At 39.0% G+C, this 23,261-nt stretch overlaps 1 protein-coding gene across 1 annotated transcript; it reads right to left on the reverse strand.

Moving 5' to 3' along the window:
• Positions 1-21,673, reverse strand: pdzd4 (PDZ domain containing 4). Its single transcript, XM_084087517.1, has 8 exons — positions 19,910-21,673; positions 9,854-9,892; positions 8,735-9,024; positions 8,522-8,612; positions 7,671-7,769; positions 7,492-7,554; positions 6,394-6,495; positions 1-3,615 (listed from the first exon to the last, which is right to left on the reverse strand). The coding sequence occupies exons 1-8, from the start codon at positions 19,967-19,969 to the stop codon at positions 1,663-1,665; spliced, it is 2,697 nt and encodes an 898-aa protein (XP_083943643.1). The 5' UTR covers positions 19,970-21,673; the 3' UTR covers positions 1-1,662.
• Between the last annotated feature and the right edge of the window lie 1,588 nt (positions 21,674-23,261).

Consider the following 23,261-nt stretch of genomic DNA (forward strand, 5'->3'; position numbering starts at 1 on the left):
GTATGCGTGCAATTAGTATATGAAATCAAGCTAATGACAGATTTATATTAAGCATACAAAATCATTTTATTTGTCTAAAATGTTATATTTTTTTATACTGTCTCAGCAATGCATTGAAATTACCACTCAAGAACTAATGCACATTACACATTGTATAATTAGGACTATTGATATCAGTCAACAGGTAGGTACCATACGAGTACAGCTGTAGGTTTCTACATTTTTATCTAACACCAAGACAGAAATGACAAATGCTGGATAAAGTCCTCTGGTCACATACATTTGTATACTGAGAAATGGAAGTTAAATTTCCACTAAAGTTCATTGTGTTTCTGGCATGTACAATATAGTCAGAATCATAGTTAAAGTCATGCAAAATTAGTTGAGCTGAACAAGTGACTCTCATCACCAAACTGGTCAAAACTCTTAAGGCCATTTTCTAAAAAATCTTCAAACAGTTTTGAACACTTGCTATAATATGCTAACAAAATTGTATATCAATCATTTGTCTGTTAGTAAGAATATCCTTTAATTTTTTAGCTTCTTTGCTACACTGTTGTGTGAACCACTTCAGGTTAAATGCTCCTTATAACAGTATATTAAAATGTACGATCTGTTTTCATTTTGTAGCTGGTTATATTTCATAGGATTCCGGAGTGTCTTGTGCTTCCCCTTTTGCTGGTGATTAGTATGTGTTCGCATTAGGCCACATAGGCTTGTGAAAGTCTCTCTGTGATGACTTGGGGTGTTAGGGAAAACAATTACCATACATTCAAAATTAAGAAGCATAATGTGGCTTACATTGTGCTTTTGTCTTATTTGGGTCCTAATAAACAGTACAGGAGAATAGTGTAAACAGACTATCACAAATAAGCAGTACAAATCTCAGTTCAGCACCACGTCTCTGTAGAAAAGTTTAGCATGATTGTGTCTGCACAGGTTAAGCACTTATATGATGTTGTAGTTAGAGCGGTAAGTTGTACAAAAGTCTCATTGTTATCCAATCCTGCTATTGTCGATGAAAATCAAGAATTCAGCAGTTAAGAAATTGAATTGTTTTTCTTTTGGTTCAGCTATAAGGAAATTACCGTATGAATTCCATTTGTTCTATATGTTTACTTGCAATGGGCAGATTTAGACTAAACAGTTTTCCTGCTCAACCCCACAAAGAGACCTGTGTTTGTGTGCAGTTTGTGTCTGTTGTGCTTGTCTGTGTACGATCAGTCAACATTCATAAACTTCCAAGTGTCTTTGTCACTGTGCTGTCTTTTAGTTTAAACAATTAAACAGAAATTTTTTAAAGCATATATGCTTGACCCCAGAGGAGTGTCAGTTATGTACATTGAGAATGTCACATTCAGTAATCAAGAAAATCAAGTTTTTCAAGGACTTAAGAGTACCACCACCCAAAAAACTTCTTAATGAGTTTTAACTAGTCTTTTGATTTGAAATGTACATTTACTTGAGAATCATCACAGCATAAGATATTAAGACTTCAGAGAATGTTAATGTTAAATTAAAGAGGGTGATAGATACTAAACATTGCTCAGCCATAATAGTAAAGTGGAATGATGATCCTTTGAAACTGTTAAGAACTGTTCAGGATAGTAATTGGATAAAATAGATTCTCTTTCTGTTGTCCTTCCTCACCATCCTTTCATTTCAGACTGTGGTAACGGACAGAAGAGGATTGTACACCTTTGTCCCGTCTGGAGAGCGAGAGCCATGTGCCAGTAGCTCTTGGATGGTGATCCAGTTGTCCAGAATGCGTCTATTGCGTTTCTTGGAGCTCTTTTTCTGACTGAGCTCTAGGAGTGAGGCTGGGTTCTGACCTGACTCTGACTGGCTCTCCTTGCCCACGTCCAGACCACGATCCCGGAGATATTCCAAACGACTCTGCATCATAAACTCTCTGCGTCTGCGCTGCTCACGGGCCCTCAGCAGCTGCTGCTTACGCTCTTCTTTGCTCCAGTAGCGTCCCATCTTCATTTCGCTCACTGCATCATCATCAGTTGTCATTCCGCTACGTTCCTCACGGATCTTCATCGCTCTTGCTTTCAAGAGTCGGTCTCGGACGGGACGTTTGGCCACATAGCGGGTCCCATCGCTCCTTATCTTCACCTTCCACTCCATGCGTGGTGAGGCAGGAGGAAGCGGCAAAGGTAAAGCCAGAGAAAGCTTCACTGGGCTGGGGTGAGGCAGCGACCCGAAAGTGGCATTCCCATGGCCCTCACAGTCACTGCCGCCCATTGGTGCCTCACTTTCTCCTTCCACGGCTCTATCCAAGGGTCCGGAACTTTCGGAAAGTGAAGATCCCAGATGCATGCAACTCTGGTAGCGTTCTGGAGTGAAGCAGTTGGAATGACGGCGTCGAGTGAAGTAAGGACTTGACTCTGCACTACGACCACCATTCCTGTCATGGCTGCTTACCCTAGAATTGGCGCCATGTGTCACCCCTTCAGGCATACGACGGATGGTGCCTTCTCTGGAGAGTGAGCAGTACTTCTGGTTCATAGGGGTGTTAGTCTGAAACTTCTTGTAGCTGCTTGGTGAATATGAACTGTTGAGGCTTGCTCGTCCCCTTTCGCACCAGGTTGGTCGATCCTTGTGTCTAATTAGCATAGGGCTTGTTGACTCATCCAACTGAGAAACTGGAAGTCGATGCTCACTCACCATAGGCGTGCTCCTGCAGCTCTCTCCCCCAGTGTTGTAAGCGCTGGTGCTGTCCTTGTCCGACCGTTCCTTCTCAGGAAGTTCGTTGATGTCAGATAGCTCATGCAATGGAGACCCCTGAGGTTCTGCAGATGCCCGGCCAGATGTTTCTTCCTCCATCAGCCAGGCTTTCAAACAGCGCTCTCTTAACTGCTGCATCTTCTGTGCCCGTAGAATGTTCCGGCACTTGAACTCAAGGTGTCTCATTTCCTCTTCCAAAAGCGCCATCTCATGTGGAGTCAGGTTCTCGTTACTGTTCTCATCCAGCGTCTCCTCCCTCTCCCTATTCTCATCTTCCTTTTGTGCCTCTCCTTCTTTCTGCTTCCCTTCTTGAATCTGCTGCACTTTCTTTATCCTCTTTTCATAACGACACTTGATGTCCAGAAGTTGCCTGTACCTCTCGCATTCCTCCTCTGTCAGACCCGGCATCATCATCCCGCTGATGGGATCGTGAAGGTACCCGCCACCCACGCTTCCACAGTCCAGTGAGTCTGTGCTGAGGTGGAGCTCTCGGAGAGGGAACAGCGGAGATGGCGTGTCGCTCCCTCCTCCACTGTTCCTGCTGGGCCTGAACTTGCGCAAGCTGCCAGGTGTGTTGGTGGCATTTGTATTGGAGGCGCTGGTCTGCTCGTCGCCCAGAAGGATGTCATGCTCAGAGGACTCTTCGTTCTTTGTGCTCTCATCAGTGCGGCCCACACCGCTGTCGAGCTCCTGACTGTTGCTAAGGGTTGCTAGGCTGAGCATGGGTGTCTCCCGATGTGGGGCTTCTTCAGTAATGCCTGTTTGGGTTCTCTTTTGGCGGAAATGGTACAGGCCAGACAGATGTGAAGTATTAAGGCTGTCCACACTCATCTCTACAGGTAACTCACAATCAAGCTCCTCTGGGTCCAAATGTGTGTCCGTCTAGGGGACAAAAAAGGGAAAAAGTAAGCAAGCAAAGAGGGGAAGAGTTAGAGGTTGACATCACCAGTATTGTCATATATGCAGTAATACACTTCAACACTAGATGGCAATGTAAACATTTGTTTAAATGTGTTCAACATATTGTGTTGTAACACAAGGATTGTGGGGCCTGTTATTTATAGTCATTTTCTAATATGTATATTAATATATATTATACATCTGTATTATTATACATATAGTTTGTCTTAGGTTACACTGTATTTTATAGTGTCCTTGTTACACATGTTGCATGTACTATAGTAATAACAGTAAAGTATATGCAATTGCATGCAACTAACTCTAAACCAAACCCTATTTCTAACCATGTAAGTGCATGTTGTTAATTAACATTACTCAGTACTTGCATTTATAATTACACTGTAACAACACCTTCAAATAAAGTATAGCCTTCTCTTACATGATCATTGAGACCTGGACATGGAAATTAAACTATTTACATTTATTTTCTTGTGACATACTTTATAACAAAGTGGCACTACTCTGGTGTTCATTTGTTTATTTTAATTTGTGAAAATTATGTTATATCATCCTACAGATTTATTGATGAATACAGATTTATTGATGGATTGATTTGTTTTCCCTGAGTATCTTTGTCTATAGACAGAGGACAATAATCAATTGCAATTGTCACTTGATTATATGTCTCTCTTCCTCTCCTCTTGATTTAGTCAGCCTGTAATCTCTTTTTCTACGTCAACCATTCTCTTTTCCCTTCCTGTTTCTCTATTACTGTCTCTCTTTCTCTATCCATCTCTTCCACTCTTGGTCTGACAGCTCCACTTGTTTCTGGTCTTCAGTTCATCATTAATCATTTTGTGTTGCTGGGAGGGTGATGAGAATGAGAGGTACAAAATGGCCCTCTTTTTGTTCTGATCTTGTTAGTGCTGAGCGTTGGCTGAAATGAGCTCCCTGTTTTATTCATTAGCTGACGGCTGTGCTCATGATAGATGATTTTTGCTGGCTGCACGCAATAACCAACAGCCATTTTTTCAATATCTCCACTAGATCCCCAGAAATTGCAGAACAATTGACACAGTTGCAAAGTCATAAATTTAGAGCACCATATATACAGCTCTGAAATAGGTGGTCATTTAGAACAGATAATAAATGAGTGGTGCAAGAGTAAAAATGCTGTTAAATGTTAAATAGAATATCAAATTTGTTTGAATAGATATAGTTTGAAGGTTTAGTTCAGATTAATTGCTGCTCTCTGTGTTATTCTTATTTGTTAGTCACTTTGGATGAAAACATCTGCCAAACGAAAAAATATAAATGCATAAGTTAGATTGCAGCACTGGTTATTGAAGAATATTTTACATTTACATATTAATACAATAGCGTCACAGTAATTTAAGTAAATAGATGATTGTGTTTCTAATAATGAGAAAAATGCAATTTACTCATTTATAATGTTTTTTATTAATACCTAGACACATGAGTGTGTATGTGCACAGCTAAATCATATGTGTTAGTTTATGTCCTTGGAAACAGCTGACTGTGGAAATAAAAATAATTTCCTTTCTCTGCCTGGAGTACCTTGCTCTATACCTCTTCATTTGCCCTCTCTTTCATACCTTCCATCAATTCCTTCAATTACTCCTCCTCTCTGCATGTCTTTCTAATAGTGCACTTTTCCCCATGCATTCTGTAAAGCAGCTTTGTTCCCTCTCACTCTTCACCTCCTTGTGGAATAGTGTTAATGGAACTGCCACAAATCCTTGACGCCCATCACTAAGAGTGATCACATGATTGAGACATTGAGTGATGTGAGACTTCTGTTTCCCTTCCTTCAGCAAAATAAGCCATTAATTTTAGGATCTGCTGTCGTTGGGGACAGCGTGGGTCCATTAACTTTGCATGTGCCTCAAAAAGCCAATTTTTGTGTGTATGTGCATTGTGCTTGAATGTGTGTGCCTAGAGGACCGTTTTATTGCAGAGGATGTGCAGATGATTTCATGGATATCTTTGTTAAATTGCATTTTAACGTCCGCTTTGTTTTAGGTTTCTCCTATAAGAAATGCCAAAATATCAGACTTAAATATGCTGTAAAAAGTAAATACAGGAGGTTGTTACCTTTAAAAGATAATGACATTTAAAATTACTACTATTGGTGGACAATACAGTAATGGTGTCAATGTATTTATATTTTTAATGAATCCAGTTCATTTAGATGCTACCACATTAAAAATATTGTAGGACTTGACAAAACATCCATAGACATAATATAATTTCAGATTAAAATGAATTTTGGTCTTGGAAGAATTCAGATTTTTGATTGCAGACTTTCTGAACATTTAAGATCTCTTCCGAAATTATGTAAGACATGTTTGAGATTACCAGGGTCCGTTTTTGGGCTGGTCAAATATGAGAAGCAGCAATTCACTCTCAATTTAACACATTACAAGAGTGTCCAATCCACTTGCAGAGTTTAGCTCCAACCCCATTTAAACTCACCTGAACCAGCTATTCAAGGTCTTACTAGGCATCCTAGAAACTTCCAGGCAGGTGTGTTGAGGCGAGCTGGAGCTAAACTCTGCAGGACAGTGCCTTCAGGAGCAGATTTGGACACCCCTGGTCTAGGACATTGATAGTTGATAAATAAGACTTTCTATTTTGTTTGCATGTACTCTAATAAATATATGTCTTTGTCCTCCTTCATTCTATTCTAGTGTGTTCACATTGTAAATCCTTTTTCTTTCTCGTGTTATATGTCTTTACCTCTATCTCTGGTCTGGCCAGCAGTAATGAGAAGTTGGTGCTGTCCTCACGGGTCAGGATGGCCACCGCTTCCTCTCTGTTCTGAACTTCCATCCCATTTATCTAATGTGGGACAGATGGAGCCATCACACACCAAAGGTCAGCTCTTTTCCAAAATAATAATAATAATTTGTTACATTTTCATAGCGCTTTTCTGGGTAGGCTACTCAAAGCACTTTACATTGTAGGGGGAATCTCCTCAACCACCACCAATGTGAAGCATCCTCCTGGATGATGCCATATTGTGCCAGAACGCCCATCACACATCAGCTTATTGGTGGAGAGACAAGAGTGATGAAGCCATTCAGTATATATGGGGATGATTAGGAGGCCATGATGGACAGAGGCCAATGGGTAAATTTGGCCAGGATGTCGGGGTTAAACCCCTACTCTTTTTCCGAAGGACATCCTGGGATATTTAATGACCACAGAGAGTCAGGACCTCGGTTTAACGTTTTATCCGAAGGACAGTGCTTTTTGACAGTATAGTGTCCCCATCACTATACTGGGGGGCGTTAGGACCCACACAGACCACAGGGTGAGCACCCCCTGCTGGCCTCACTAACACCTCTTCCAGTAGCAACCTAGTTTTCCCAGGAGGTCTCCCATTCAGGGACTGACCAGACTCAACCCTGCTTAGCTTCAGTGGACAACCATTCTTGGGCTAAAGGGTGATATAGGTGCTGCCCAAGTGCTTATAGAGACAAAAATAAAAATGATATCATATAGGGGCAAAAATAATATAACATCAAAACATCAGTAAATGGGTGGTCATGTTTCAGTCCAAGGTAATGGATGTGTCAGTGTCACACAAGAACTTGTCAAGACATTGGAATCATGTCACTCTGTGTTTGCTGTTCTGTAATTATTCTCTAGAGAAACTGTGGGCTGCCTTAAAAGTCTCACCAATTATCTGTTTATAGACTGATTGTATCTAGAATCACTTGGCCTGCATCCCAGATGAACATTACATTGATGTCATTACATTATGATGTCAGTTAATTTGTAAATATTGTTGATGTCATTTGACTCTAAGAGCACATCTGAGAAAAAACATACCTGTAATATTCTGTCCCCCTTTCTGATTCTTCCATCTTTTGCTGCTATGCTGTTTGGATTCACCTAAGAACAGGGAATGTTTAAATATCAGCTGGATAACTTAAATATCACAGTTGAATACTTTTTTACTGTTGTGTTGAGCAGTAAAACATGACATCCGGCCTCATGTGATCACTCACTGCTCCAACGTAGATGCCTTGGTCTTCCTCGTCGTCTGTCCGGTAACAGACTGTTAGCCCCAGTTTATCCTGCTGGCTCGACTTGTACAGCTCTACCTCCTGACAGAGACATAGAAGGAGAGCTGCTTATATGGGGTAAAGATTAAACCCTCTGCTTTAAAGATGCACAGAGACAGAAAGCCAGCCAAAGCAAATGTATGAGATTTTGTAGGTTGTTGCAATGTGTTTGGGTAACTAGTTATGTTAACCCATTTAATCCAATTTTTTCCCTTAGAGTGAATTTTTTTTTCTTCCTGGAAAGTCCAATGAATCAAACAGCATGCCTTTTCTAAAAAATGAAAGGTTAATGTGGAAGTATGTGCTTGGTCACAGTTGTAATCCTGTGGAATATTGCAGTTTGCAATATAAGTCGATTGTTTGGGGGAGGGAATCCAGAATAATTGTATATTTATTTTTGCTGTTTCATTTCATGTTACAAAAATTCATGTTTTGAATCAGCCAATTTTTTTGTTTTGTTTTGTTTGCAGATTTTGAGCATGTTTGCATTTTACTTTTATTTACAATGTACAACGTTATTTATAATAATAACTTTATATTATATTATGTTACATTTTTAACTATATAATGTGTTTCTCTATATTTTGACAGGTTTTACTTATTTACTTATATTGGAGCTTTGACTTTGACATCAAACAATGAAACAGCTCTGGCCACTATCACCATCCAGGTAAAAAAAAAAAATCGTAACTTTGCTCACCAATTTTATCAGCAGTATTTAATTCGGTAAATGTAGTGGTTGATTATTTGTAATTAAATGTAAATGATTTATTTTGATTAGTTGGTGTTCCCACCTCATATTCCAGCTCTTCTTGTTGATCCACCTCATGGTTAGCCACATTGAAGTAGTCATTTGGATCACTATATTCCTGCCCCAGAGAACCACTGTGAAAAGACACATGTTTCTTCAGCAGGTTTTCAGTGCATGCAACATTTGTCCACCTCACAAACCCGCAGAGACACTAATGAGAACTGATAAAGAGGCAGAGGACAGTGAAGACGCTCACAGGTCATTCAGCAGGTACGGCTCCACCAGCTGGGCGAGGGGAGGGGAGGGTGGAGGCATTGGTGATCCACTACTTGGGTAAGACCCTCTGTCCCCATTCAGGAAGTTCTGGAAGCTAATGTCGGTTTGGGTGCCGTTGTCCATGCAGTCTGTGATAGCCATGAGCCGAGCCGTGCCAGCGGCCGCACCTAATCTCCTCCTGTGACCCTTGCGTACCACCTGAAGCAGCAGAGGATCATGAGGCTGCCCATCCTTGTCCTGGGACAGGTGAGATGTTCTTCTGCCTTTGAGCTGCAGGTAGTGAAAATAATTACCATATAGGATTAATGCAATTGTATGTCCACATTAAATATAATGTAATGATTGGTTGTTTAATCTGACACCTCTGAAAATGCTGAAGCAGCACTATAAAGAGACTGGGGTGGAAGGGAGGGAGACAGATAAGAAAAATGAGATAAGGAGAGAGGGAAGATAAATGCACAAATAAGCAAAACTCAAGGAAGGATGTAGTTCTGCTCCTCCTTGGTGAGAAGTAACATTGCAAACCAGCAAAAATGGCTTGTGCAAGACAAGCAAGAGCTGTTCATCATCCAATCACAAACGGACATAGAAAGAAGAAACTGATCTTACAGCTGCTGCTTTGCCATTCAAAAGATTGGGGTCATTTCTTGCTCACTAAGGCTGCATTTATTTGATAAAAAAATGCAATAAAAGCAGTGATACTGTGAAATATTATTATATCATGTGTGTGTGTGTATATATATATACATTTATATATATATATATATATATATATATAAATAAAAGAACTGTTTTCCTTTTAAATGTAAGAATGTAAGTCCTGTAATGGCAAAGCTTTCACCAGCCATTATTCCAGTTTTCAATGTCATGTCATTTTTCTAATATGCGGATTTGGTCATTAAAATGAATTTCTTATTATTATCAATGTTGAAAACAGAATTGTTTTTTCAGGATTCTTTGAATAGAAAGTTAAAAAGGTTTTTTTTTAATATATATATAGAAATCTTTCTAATTTCCCTAATAAAGACCCCAAATTTTAAACAGTAGTGTATAGACATGTGATGAGACAAATATCAGATCTGAGTGGTATGTGTCCTACCTTTACTTCTGCATCAATGGGACGCAGAGTGTTTCCCTTCTATGGAGAAAAAACAAGCAGAGACAGATTAAAAGATGTAAATATTCACAGCTTTAAAAAGAAAAGAAAAAAACAGTTTATGATTAATGTTTTGGCAGGATTATTTTGTTGCACATCACTGATTCTTGAGTACTATGACAGCTACAAAACGTGAAAAATATTGTTTATGTATCAGAGATTTATTTTTATATTTTATACAGATCAGTGTTTGAGTTTTCCAACATAATTTGTTTTGTGTGTGTCAAGTCACCTTTATTTACATAGTATACATTACAGATTGTTTCAAAGGAACTTAAGAGTGATAACAGGAAAATGATGCATTTCAGCTGTTGTTCAGCTGAAGTCAGTTCAGTACGGATTCAGTTTCATTGTAAAGATAATCAATTATTAGCTCACTTCATCTGTAAAGCAGTTCTGCAGAAAACAGTGATGTTTTCGTCCATCTCTGTTCAGTTCTCACACAACAGCGTCAGTACAGTCAGATCAATAATATCATTAAATATCACTCACTGTGTCCCAAAGCACTAAGCGTCCCAAACTAAGAAAGCCAGAGGCGACAGTGGCAAGGAACACAAACTCCATCAGGTGACAGAATGGAGAATAAAACCTTGAAACCAGGCTCAGTCGGGGGGTCAGTTCTTTCATGGCTAGCGAACGAACACTGTGTGATTATGATTCAGGCTGCATCACAAGTCAGAATTCAGATCGGGATCAGTAGCATTCAAATATTCATCCAGTTCCTTTTGATTGAAGATCAGATTCATCATGCCGGAATGGAGCTGAAGCTGGCCATATGGTCTGTGTGGAAGACCTTTCTGGTATATGTATATATATATATTACAGATTATACCATGTCCTACATGTGCTGTTGTGGATGCTGGTTAATAACTCTTAGGCTGTTGATTTATTTATTATAATTATAACTGACAGTGTCAGTTAGTGTAATTTCTAATAGTGCAGATTTGGATTTGTGCATTGGGACAGTTCGTACGATGACAGGCCTTAGGGAGGGACAGATGAGAGGTGATTTAACCCTCATGAATACAACCCACAATCAATATAAGGTTAATACTACTGAAAGTACGTTTGACATTATCTCTCTCTCTCTCTCTCTCTCTCCCTCTCTCCCTCTCTCTCTCTCTCTCCATCTCTCTCTCTCTCTTCCTCTCTCCCTCTCTGTCTTTCATCATTCTCAAAGCAGTCGAGCTACAAATAACTGACCCTTAGAGACCAGGTCTCACCCCAATCCTTATGCTTTTTGACTGAAAGTCTTTCAGTGTCTAAAAGAGGTGAAACCTATTTATTTTTCATTGTGTTCAGCTCATTATTGATCCTGTCAGTAGCTTTGATTACAAATGGACTGTTTGCTCATGGGATTCAGAGTTGATGGAGCAATAGCGATATTGGCAAACATGGAGTTCTCAAGCAGAAGAGTTTTTCCATACATTCAACTACATGTGTCATATAGAAAATGCTTATTGATGTCTGATTCTCTAGCATGAGCTTGATACTTAAGTATTTAAAATTTAGAAACATAAGATCATGGGGGAAATTACAAGCTATTTTATATAGGGAAGCAGCATGTTGGAAATGAATAATTGTTTTGGTATTTTCAGAGGAACAACAGAGTGTGTCGAATGGACTGTGATGGAATTTCCTCTGCATGGTCAAGTGGCCTATACAGAACTCAGTGGGTGATTGTGCTTATCAGTTCAATACCAGGAGACAGCAATTACATCTCTTTAACTTCTGATACACCTCTATTGACCTTCACCCTGTACATTTGCCCCTGTGGAATATTTGCATTGCTAATGAAGGAGCTTCTGAAAGCTCTCACAGATACTGCAATCCACATCCACACCCCAATGATCCCTATCATCTCACATTAATTAAAAGTCTGATTTACCAAACAAGCTGCATTAATTATGGTTCCCTCCAAGACTTGTAGCATGAAGCAGCAAAAATCTATTTTGTTGTCTTTTAAGAAAATGTTTAAACTTTAGAAAATGTTCATCTAGCTATGGAATCAGATGCTGTTTTTTAATTATTCATAAAGTAAAACATCACAACAAAATTCAATTACAACATTGGCTGACATTCATTATACTGTTTGTAGAATTTAACAATAACAAAAAAAAAGAATTTGTTTTCATTTTTCAAAAAAAAAGTTTTGTTCATTTTTAGTTTCATACCCAATGCAGCAATGTCGCGATGTAACATAAGTAGAGACATGTTTCTGAGTGAAACAATAAAACAATACTTAGTGAAACATATTTCTGAATAAATAAAAAAAAGTAGGTCAGAGACTAGGTTCTCTGTCGCCAGAAGATGGAGTGATGACATTTTGATTTAAATAAAATAAATAAATGTGTGAATGGAGGAATCGTTCAATAAGATTCAAAATAGGTTGAATGTTGACTATAATCATTTTAACTAATGTTATAAAGTAGTAGACTGTGCCTTGAAAGAAAGTGCCTTGTTTGTTAGACATTGTATCTGCTTATTGCATCTGTAACTGCTTTAATGCTTCTACTCTGCCACCTCTGAGTATTACCTCTTGTGGTTATTATTACAGAAGTATGAGCTTTATATTGGAGTGACAGGTTGTTTGTTGTTGCATTTCCACCGACGGCCTGCAATAACTGCTAATTATAATACAGAAACAGAGGGACGTTTCCGAAAAGATTCTCCCCAAATAATTATTCTGATTATGGCCTCTTTTTTTTTGGAGTTTCATTTTGAAATCAGCTTGCTTCTATCAATCAACTTGACCCAGTTAAACAAAGTATTAGAAATGCTAAACGTCTTCACAAAGGTTCTAAGTACTGCAGTAAACTAGGTCAACTCAGTTTGAGGTTCTAAATTGTGCCTTTTACATTGTTCCCAAACTCTATTCCCGTCCTCCCTCCCTCTTTCCATCACCTTCCCCTCAGGATTTCGTTTTGCTTTTGATTAGAGTTTAGAGGAGGGAAACTCTCTCTCTCTCTCGCTCTCCGCCCTGGATTGAACCTTAACCTCCATCAATCCTGAGTCCTGAGCAGTGATGTACGGTTTGTATGTTCAAGATGGGCGATAGCAATTTTTGCTCCTAGTGTTGCCGGTCAGGGCAGGGCAAGGGTTGCGCTAGAAACCAGAGGAGAATTTAACTAAAGGTTACTTGTGCCTGAAATGTCAGTCTGGATTAGTTTTACTTTCTTCTTTCCTCCTCCTATTCTCCGAGCAGGTGAAGGGTGGACTGTTTTATCTTTTTTCCTTTCATGTCGCTGCGTGTTTGGAGAGACCTCCTGCAGCGTGGAGGGTACACTTCACCTGCACTAGTGGATCATGTTTATTTACATCAATGGTTTTTCCAAACGCCTGATTTAGTGTGCTCGACTATTTGTGTTCGCCATCATTATTGCGTCTTCGTGCGTTGCAGTGAGAAAGCATATAAGTCTTGCTTAATGACCTCAGTTGCCTTGGCAACGGCATCCCATAGAGACAAATTTGACAGGGTATGTTAGGTAGAGGCAGGAAGACTGAGAGAGCGAGAGGGAAACTCATCAGACGTGTCGTGGGGGGGTTTAGGCAGGATTACAAAAGGCAAAGTGGAAAAAAAGGCTAATTTTAGAGCGACTCAACATGCACAGGATTTTTGTGCAGACTGAGCTCATTTAAATCTCATCATAAGACTAAGCTTAGCAGCAATTAGCGCGGATGAGCATCACATGAAGATGGTCCTGCCAAATGAATGCGATGGCGTTCACGGATAGCGATTCCACGCGCTCGGCTATTCCAGCAGAGCCGGCTAATGTGATCCAGTGTGAATGGTATTATTCATGCCTGCAGCAGCTTGTCCTGAGTCCAATGAAGCCTGTCAGGATGTGTCTGCTCTTCATTACTGTGTGCCCAGCCACAGAGGAGAAACAAGAGCAAATGCCACTTACTCAGATACATAGAGCATGACACAGAGAAAGACTGAGTGAGAATGTGTGTCTAAGAAACAGTGTCACTGTGATAAGCACTTCAGAGTAAGCAATAAGCCACAAGAGGTGCGATTTACTGTGGTTTTTATTGAACACTGCTTAACCCATGGCGGCTTGTTGCTTTTATAAAACGGTGACAATATTACAATGATAAAAGACATTTTATGAAGAAATGCCATGTCCACCGGAGATCATGTTGATTTGATTTTGCTATATGTTACGAGTGCTTTTTAGCATGTTGCTGTGCAGTTGCTGGGTGGTTTTAAGGTGTTAGGTGGTTGGTTACATTAAAAAAGCACATCCACGCTTCTCTACACTATTCTGATCCCTAGATATGGCTCGGGTCCCTCCGTCAGTATAAGCCTGAGGGATTTTACACCAGTTTTATCATCTCCCGGTGGGATTATAAATCATAATGCCCTGTAAGAAAAGTCTGCAAAAAATAGGGCCCAATGTACTGTGTTAAGATGAAGGAATTTTCCATATTAACCTGTAATTTAAATACACATTGTGCTGTGTCCGTAAACAAATAATGTCCTGAAAGACATGTACCTTTTCCATTTTTTTTCTTACACTGTGGCTTAGAAAAGTAATAGCACACCTCCCTTCAACAAGTCACATGATTTGGTATAACTTACCGTTCAAAAGTTTGTTGTAGTTTTTATAGAAATGAATACTTTACTCAGGAAGGATGCATTAAATTGATCAACGGTGACAGCAGAGACTTTTACATTATTACAAAAGGTTTCTATTTTAAATGAATGCTGTTCTTTTTATTTTTCTATTCATCAAAGAATGCTGAATTTATCTATCATGATTTTCACAAAAATATTAAGCAACACTACTGTTTTCAACCTTGATAATAATAAGAGATGTTTCTTGAGCACCAAATCAGCATATTAGAATAATTTCTGAAGGATCATGTGACACTGAAGACTGGAGTAATGATGCTGAAAATTCAACTTTGCCATCACGGGAACAAATTGCATTTTAAAATATATTAAAATAGAAAACAGTTAAGTTGTAGTAATATTTCACAATATTACTCTTTTACTATATTTTTGTTCAAATAAATGCAGCCTTGTTGAGCAAAAAATACTTATTTCAAAAATATAAAAAGATAGATATGGGTGCTGTTACTGATGACAGAATTTTCATTTTTGGGTAAACTATCCGATTGAACAATTTCAGTTTGAAAGCTATGAAGGATATAGGGGGAACAAGTAAAGACATGTAATGTCTCCTGGTGATGTCGCCCACAGCTTGTGCATCACTCCCATGCTGATATCATTTTGCATCACATTTTAAAGCGCATTATATATGCTTCACTATTCCTTTGTAAATCCAGGGGGCTTCCGGTGTTGATGCAGTTGATTTGGCAGGGGGCTTATGGTGTCTTCCAGCTCTTTCCACTAATAAGTGTGCAGCATTTAAAACAGGCTTACACAGAGCGGACTATCCGTCACTGGAAGAAACTGGTTAAGGAGCAAAACCCTCTTTGAAGAGCCACAGGCAGAGTAGAAAAAGGCAGAGAGAAGCTGGAAATTGAAGTGAGATTGAACAGATCAAGTGGGAGATCCTCTCGGTATTAGAGAAAGCTCGACCTATTCTGGCATGACATTGCGGTCTGGCGGAGAAAGCAAATTGCTCTCTGAACAAAACTTCAAAGCTGCAAACTCAAGCTGTGAAGAAGATTTTGGTCAAGTGGAGTTTAAATGTTACAGGTGAAAGAACTGAGAACTGAACTGCATCAGTGCTTTTAAAATAGGTTGCGTTTTTGTTTGGTAGCGAGGTTAAACAAGGCACTTTGCTGTTATATAGTGCACATAAAAAAATGTATATGCATGTTTGTTTTAAAGGGGACATATCATGCTAAATCCACTTTTTTAGCCCTTAAATGCATTTTGTTGTATATTTGGAGTGTTTAGAAGTACAGAAAAGTTGAAATTATTCTCTTCAGGTGCTTCGTTGATATCTTTATATTCTGTTTTGGTCATATTTTTCAACCTGTTCCGATTTTTCTGTTCTATATCCTCCTGGGACCCAAGAATAGACTTTTGTCCACTGTAGTGGACATTATATTTTAGTGAATTTCTCTGACATCATACATGTCACATGACACAACCTGGGTGTCCTGTAAAGAGCACATTCAGGACTTTTCAGAGATACGAAATGTTTGGAGGTTTCACCATGAAAACAACTTCTCCTTGGTCTTTAAAAATGTCTGACATTAACTTAGTGATCAAATTTAGCATTCTTATGGAAATATGATAATATATTGTAATTATAATTTAAATTGGACTACTTTTCAGATTGTATTTCATAAAACAACATCTCAGGAAAATGTTAAGGGGTTTCAAAAAAAAAAAAAAATTCTGTTCCAGAACAGGGCATTGATTTCATACGTGTCCACTGTAGAGGACACCAGGACTTAAATCATGTTTATCAGGCATTTTGTGAGACACAACAAGTGAATATGGAAATAAATTATACATCAATATTCCTATGAAATATTAGATATTATTATTCAAATGTTGCCAATTATTACTCCAATTATTACTTCTTTTTTCATTAAATGTTGTTCCAAGAACACATTAAGGTGCAAATTAGATACAGTTTATAGATACATTGCATTGAATGGGAATATTAATTTATGGACATTTTACCCACATATTGCATAAAGTAAAATGGTGTATCAATTCATTCCGTTATTTATTTCATAACATAGTTGAGAATAATCTTTATACAAATTTTGGTTGAAAAAATCCTGAAACCCCCAAATTTATTGGTGATTGAAAAAAAAATCCCATTGTTTTTGCCTATACATATAATTTCATGTCATTTTATTTTTTAAACAACTTAGTCCTGGCGTCCACTACAGAGGACATAGCATAACGTATGAATAAAATATTATTTTTCAAAAATGTTTTTTTACCATTTGTTTATTGTGCTCTAAACAATGTGATGACATGGAAAAAAACTAAATTCAAAAAACTTTTTTTTCTGGGTCCCAGGAGGCTATGACGTTTTTTGAACTATTACGTCACAGTATTTGCAGCGGAACTGCCAAATAAGGACATTGACTTCCGGCCCACCACTTCGAGCAATCCGCCATTTTTATTTCTCGCTGCAATTTTGTAGTCCAAGCTAAAGGATGCAGAAGTTACGAGAGGGTAAGTTAAAATGTTCGGTTGTTGGATGTAGTAACCCACACGCTTCATTACACCGTCTAATGTAGATGAACTGCCGCGCTTGTGACAGGGCACATGTTTAACTGAAAGAACGAGCAGAGAGAGAGACCCGGTCGCGCGCGCGCGCGCACTCTCTCTCTCTTCGGAGCCAGGCGAAAGTGTAAACAAGACTTCACCGTCTCCAAACTAGACGCTGTCTTGCTCTCTCTCCCTCGCACATATTAATCAAAATAAATCGACACGGTGGTAAAAGGTCGGAAGACCAAAGTTTCATGTGTAAATACAGTAACACACCATTGCGATACATCCATATGAAGACGTTGTTCTGCAGGTTCGTCGTCTTCATTTTCATCTCGCTCCGGCTCCGACTCTGGCTCTGGCTCGAACATGTAAGGCTGGCTGGACAAGTCTTCCGTTGTTGACATTTTGTTAATAACGTGTGAATAAAACATTTATGTGCCGCTAGATAATCGTATCTCTGCTGTCAAACTACAAAAATGGCCGAACGGGGTGGAGTTTAACCGAGTGTCACCGCTACAACCTGGAGAGGGGGCGGGGTATGAAGTGTCTCAATTGTATTTAAAGAGACCGCACCAAAACGAGTTGCTCTCAGACGCACATCAGAAAAGGGGTAGAAAAGGGGCCTGTGGAGCTATAATAATGAGGAATTCAGACCCAAGCATTGCAGTTCCGCTTTATATAGACTACAAATGTATGATTTATATGTAAAAAGGAACGATTTAAAAGCATGATATGTCTCCTTTAAATGTTAATCATGTATATAATTAAGTTTTGTTGAACAGATTGAGTTTTTGTTTTGAATTATTTTTTTTACAAAAAAGGAGACACTTTGCTGTTATTTGCTATAATTCAAAGAAAATAGAAACACCCTTGCAAACACGTTCCAACAACCACTATGAACAGCACCCGACCATCATTCTCACATTCTCTTCCGAAAATATATAAATCGAGTTAATATTTGCATATTCATTAACGTGACCTTGCAAAAAGGCTAAAATAGTTTATTTGTACAGGTGTCACAGATACTTACTGATTTGGACCCTTAGTTTTAATTCAAGGTGACATTACACTGCAGCCACTTTCCATTGTCATCTTTAAGCCATGTGTTCAGAGACGTGCCTTGCTTTTTTATTTTGCATAGTTAAAGGATCAGTTTTGCTCCGGTACACTTGTACTCAGCTTCTGAATTCAATAAACCTTGATTTTAACATTCCATTTCCATCCGTGCCACAGATATTTTACACACCTGATAGGTTTTATTATTAGCAGATCTGCCCTTCTCTCATCCTGCTCTACTTTCCAGAAGTATAAATATCCCCTAGCTATCAATCATAGTCACATGACCTGTCATGTGGTTGGAAAAATGACAGAATGGAAGCCAAACTTTCACACCTTAACAGTGGAAGAGGTTTAAAAAGGAGCATCACTTTTTCTCTCTCAGCCTTGTCAATTAGAGGATGCTGAGTAGGAAGTCTTTGTGTGGTTTGGGGGATTGCGGTTTTCAACACAGGATTAATTCATTAAATTCTTTGCTTAAAGCATCAACGTAACTTAAAAGCCCCTTGACACATCTTAAAGCTGCTCTGTTACGATAAACATTTTCCAGTTTGCTGGCAGATCTACAATCCCCGTAAGGTTAACATAAACCTTGGTGCCGTTATATGAGACAGCAGAATGTGAGTTTTTCATTGGTACTAAGAAGAACAGCATCCTCATGCAGAAGTACAGGAAGTACCTTAAACCCCAACACAAAGAACCATTTCAGAGGTAAATATAGTTGTATGATGAGCTATTAATGTCATTTGAGGAATGGTTCACTGTTATAGATCATGGAATGGTGATAATACTCAAGGATGTCTATATTTGGGCTCCATTTTAAATTCCTCATCCAAAAGAGCTGATTTAAGGTCTAATTTCCCTTTTATATTTAATCATACACTAGATGGCCCGAATCGCTGTATCCATGTTTCAGCAAGTGGAATCCTTTTCAAAAAGATTTGAAGCTGTTATAGCAGCAAAGGGAGGACGGACTCCCTATTATTACCACGGTTTTAAAATTGAATATTTAACAGTTAGTTTGTGTGTTCCTAATACATTTAATAAATAATATAACAAGCTATAGCTGATCTGTTACTTTTAATGCTACATTTGATACCGTTCAAATGTTTGGGGTCAGTAAGATGTTTTTTAAAGGTCTCTTATGCTCACCAAGGCTGCATTTATTTAATAAAAAATACAGAAAAAAATAATTTTGTAAAATATTATAATTTTAAATAATTGTGTATATTTTTTAAAATGGTATTTATTCTTGTGATGGCAAAGCTGAATTTTCATCAGCCATTGGTCCAGTCATAGTATTACATGATCCTTTAGAAATCATTCTAATATGCTGATTTGTTGCACATTTCTTATTATTATCAATGTTGAAAAAAGTTTTAGCACAGACAGTACTTTTTTTTTTCAGTACTTTACATTTTTATTTCAGGTTTCTTTAATGAATAGAAATTTCAAAAGAACAGCATTTATTTTGAAATATATATATATATATATATATATATATATATATATATATATATATTTGGAACATTAGTAATTGCATTATTGTCACTTTTGATCAATTTAATGCATCCTTGGTGAATATTCATTTCTTCTTTTTTTTATCTTACTGACCCCAAACTTTTGAACAGAAGTGAATGTCACATTATGGTGTATTTAAATTCATGATGCATTATGAACTTGTACCTTCTAATGATTATTCCCAATAAGCATTAAGTTTGCCCGTGCAGAATCAAAAATGAAGAGAAATTTTAATATGCACTTGTTTATGTTGGCACTCTCACCTGAAACATGATCCTGTACTGTTCCTCCGGCCTGTCCACCACACACATATTGCAGCCCATCCTGGCTTGTGATTTCCTGAGGGGGTGCAATTCCTCGATTCCTGATTCTCCGATGTAGGTGCCTATCCCTGCCTTCCAATTACACGAATCCTTCCCTGAGATCAGAGGTTAAGACTCTGCACTCCATGAAAGGGCTTTGATGTGCTTCTCTTTGTCTGCTTCCCACATTCAGGCCCGGCTGCTGTTTTAATTGAGGTCCAACCCTGGAAGCGGTATCAGAGATGCTGAAGCATCCAGCCGTGAGAAAGTCGAGGTTTGATTGCTGATGTATGAAGCCTCTGATGTCCGTGTGCTTTTACCCAGCTTTGAATTTACTTCACCATATACACTCAGGGAAGCTGGTTCAATGTTACAGCCTTTAAAACTTCACCTATGACAGAATTATGATGACGCAAATCTGATAATATTATATTAGACTGAAAATGTTTCATATCCCCAAAGTCTTTGCACTTGAAACAAGCAGCGAGCCGAGGATTAAATTCACAGATCCCACCGTGTCTGAACGATATAATCAAAGACGAGATCTGCTCAGCGTAAACTCCCTGGTGCCAAAGTCGTAGACTAAGACATGAATTATTAAATAAAAGATGCCATAAACAAATGTTTACTTTCCGCCGCTCCGTTTTCCCCTGAGAGATGCCTTCCTTCACACTCTGTTTCTATTATTAGAGAGCCTGTTCCCTTCATTTACATATAACAACACTCTGTAGGCGCAGACATGCATGTCATGCTATTTGAAGTGCTTTAAAACATGTTGCTTGAGTATGACTAGAGCCTGCTGCAGTACTGACTTGTTGAGTATTTCCGTTCCGATTTATTCCCTACAGTAAAACATTCTTGCAATTACAATGCGAATGCGTTAAGATGTTCATTAGCCATTAGTATAACTGTAGGTCTGATGCCGTGCCTAATTTCATAGCATGTTGTATTTGACACCTGCATGTATTTATCCACAAAAGCACTCTATGACTGTGTCATCATCTTTTCCTCGTCCTCTATAAAGTGGGGATGTAATCCCACCTCTCATTTGCACTCACTGTGCAGATAAGAGTCTGTCGTTCACAGATCACATCAAACCTGCCCTTTTCCTTTCTTCCTGGAATTCCAGCTGCGTGTTCATGGCAGAAAATGAATGAGCAAGTGCACCTGTCAGATCATGCCAGAAACAGCCTCTCTCGCACTACAGAGGTAAGCTCAGCTCTTTCTCCGAACCAGATGTCAGTCTACCAGGACAGGTCTCTCCATCACATGTCGGACAGATGATTGAAAGGGATGAAGTGGAGCCTGGAAGTATCTGATCTTCAGCAGGGAATGAATTGGACGCTGCCCTACATCTGCTCGGCTTCTGAGAGAAATCCAGATTCAGGAGAGGCTCACAATAAAAAGTGCATATTAGCCCACTGCTAATGATGTTCCCTTATGTTTCTGCTGCTCGCGTCTGCATATTTGGGATGTAATCCAGCTTGCTTGAGCGTTTGAAGATGAATGAACTGGAGCCGTGCGTTTCCAAAGAGAAAAACCAAGTCATTCAGTCAGATGGCGGGATGGTGAATCCGAAAAATCCGTTTGAGAATGTCTCAAGGCTGTGCTGGAGCAGCGCCAGCCCAGCGCGCGTACATGTGTGTCTGCAGAGAGAGGAAAAGCTGCTAGCTTGGAGGAAACATGGGGATCGGCACCACTGCACAAGCTGGAGCCCATTACAGCTTTACAGCAGGCCCCTCCTCTCCCAGCAATACCAGCCAATATTCACCAGCCAGCTCTCAACTCTCTCTCTCTCTCTCTCTCTCGCTCTCTCGCTCTCTCGCACAACCTCTCTCTTGTACTTATAGGTGATAGCTTCACCCTCCCACCTTCCTTTCCTGCTTCCCTCGTATCTTATTTCCCAGCCCCTCGTTGCTGTCACCTGTACTGGGAGCAGCTCTGCACTCGGGGTCTTTGTTGCCTGTGGTGAAAGAGGCTGAGGCTGTTGTCAGTCTCTGGCTGTCAGCACACAAACAGAATTTATGACCACATAAACCAAGAAGCTTTGAGAAGCGTGACACTTTCTAGTGGCCATTCTTTTTTCTTCTTTTTTTTTTGCCTGAAATCTTGCAAGCATTCTTCAAGAATGTTTGCAATAATGTACAAATGTTATTCATAAAACAATGAAATGAAAAAAACACAATAACATACATTTATTATTAAAATAATATTGAAGGTGCACGCAGTCATTTTTCCACATTAAAAAGAAATGAATAGTACTGATTCTGAATACTGTTTAACCACCTTGTTATTACTGACAACTTTTGATTTTGTGTGATGCAGTTTTTTTCCAATAGAAAATGTAGAGTCCCTGGCATGTAAAAAATAACAGAATGTTTCATTTTGTTTTTAGATTATTATTTTTTATTTTATTTTCCTTCCACTAAAAGATACAGTCCCTGATATGTAAATAATAACAGAATGTTTATTTTATATTATTTAATTTTATTATTTAATTTTATTTCCACTGAAAGATATAGGGCCCTATTTTAACGATCTAAGCGTATGGTCTAAAGCGCAAGAGCAAGTGCAGTTAGGGCGTGTCCAAATCCACTTTTGCTAGTTTAACGAAGGGAAAAATGGTCGGCGCGCCAGGCACATGGTCTAAAAGGGTTGTCCCTATTCTCTTAATGAGTAATGGGTGTGTTTTGGGCGTTACGTGCAATAAACCAATCAGAGTCTCATCTCCCATTCCCTTTAAAAGCCAGTTGCGCTCGTGCCATGTTAGATTGCTAATTTGCAATCGGAAAGACTGAACACTCCAGAGAGAAAACGGATCTGCTCGTGCGCGAGGTTAAAGCGCGCAAGCAGACCATCTACGGGACAAACCGGATTCAACCATATCTTTACACAATAATAACCTTTTACATTGTAATCCTTTTATTTTTAATACTTGGAACACACCTCGTTTTCAGACCAGCACGGTCATGGGATGTTTGGCATCATACATGCTAATATTGTGTATTTTGCAAGTTTGAAGCGCTGCATCAGCCTCTAGGATGGGAACTCTTTGTTTTATCATTTACACTAAGCAATCATAGAGCGATGTTTAACAAGCACAAGGTAAAATGATTTAGCTTCCAGTGTGTGATGCTACTAAGGGGAGTCATTACTGACCTGTAGCTGTGCTGAGCACCAGTGGTGTGTTCTGAGGAAGCTATTATGAGTTAAGTTATTAGGTGTGATGTAGGCCCTGTGTGTATTGCTGATAACCTGTTATCTCTCAATGTCCCTCTGACTCACTGCACCATGGGTAGTCATGCAAAACCAG

The sequence above is a fragment of the Abramis brama genome (genome assembly GCF_963993115.1).
Source record: "Abramis brama genome assembly, chromosome: 16".
In the NCBI taxonomy this organism is placed as follows: Eukaryota; Metazoa; Chordata; class Actinopteri; order Cypriniformes; family Leuciscidae; genus Abramis; species Abramis brama.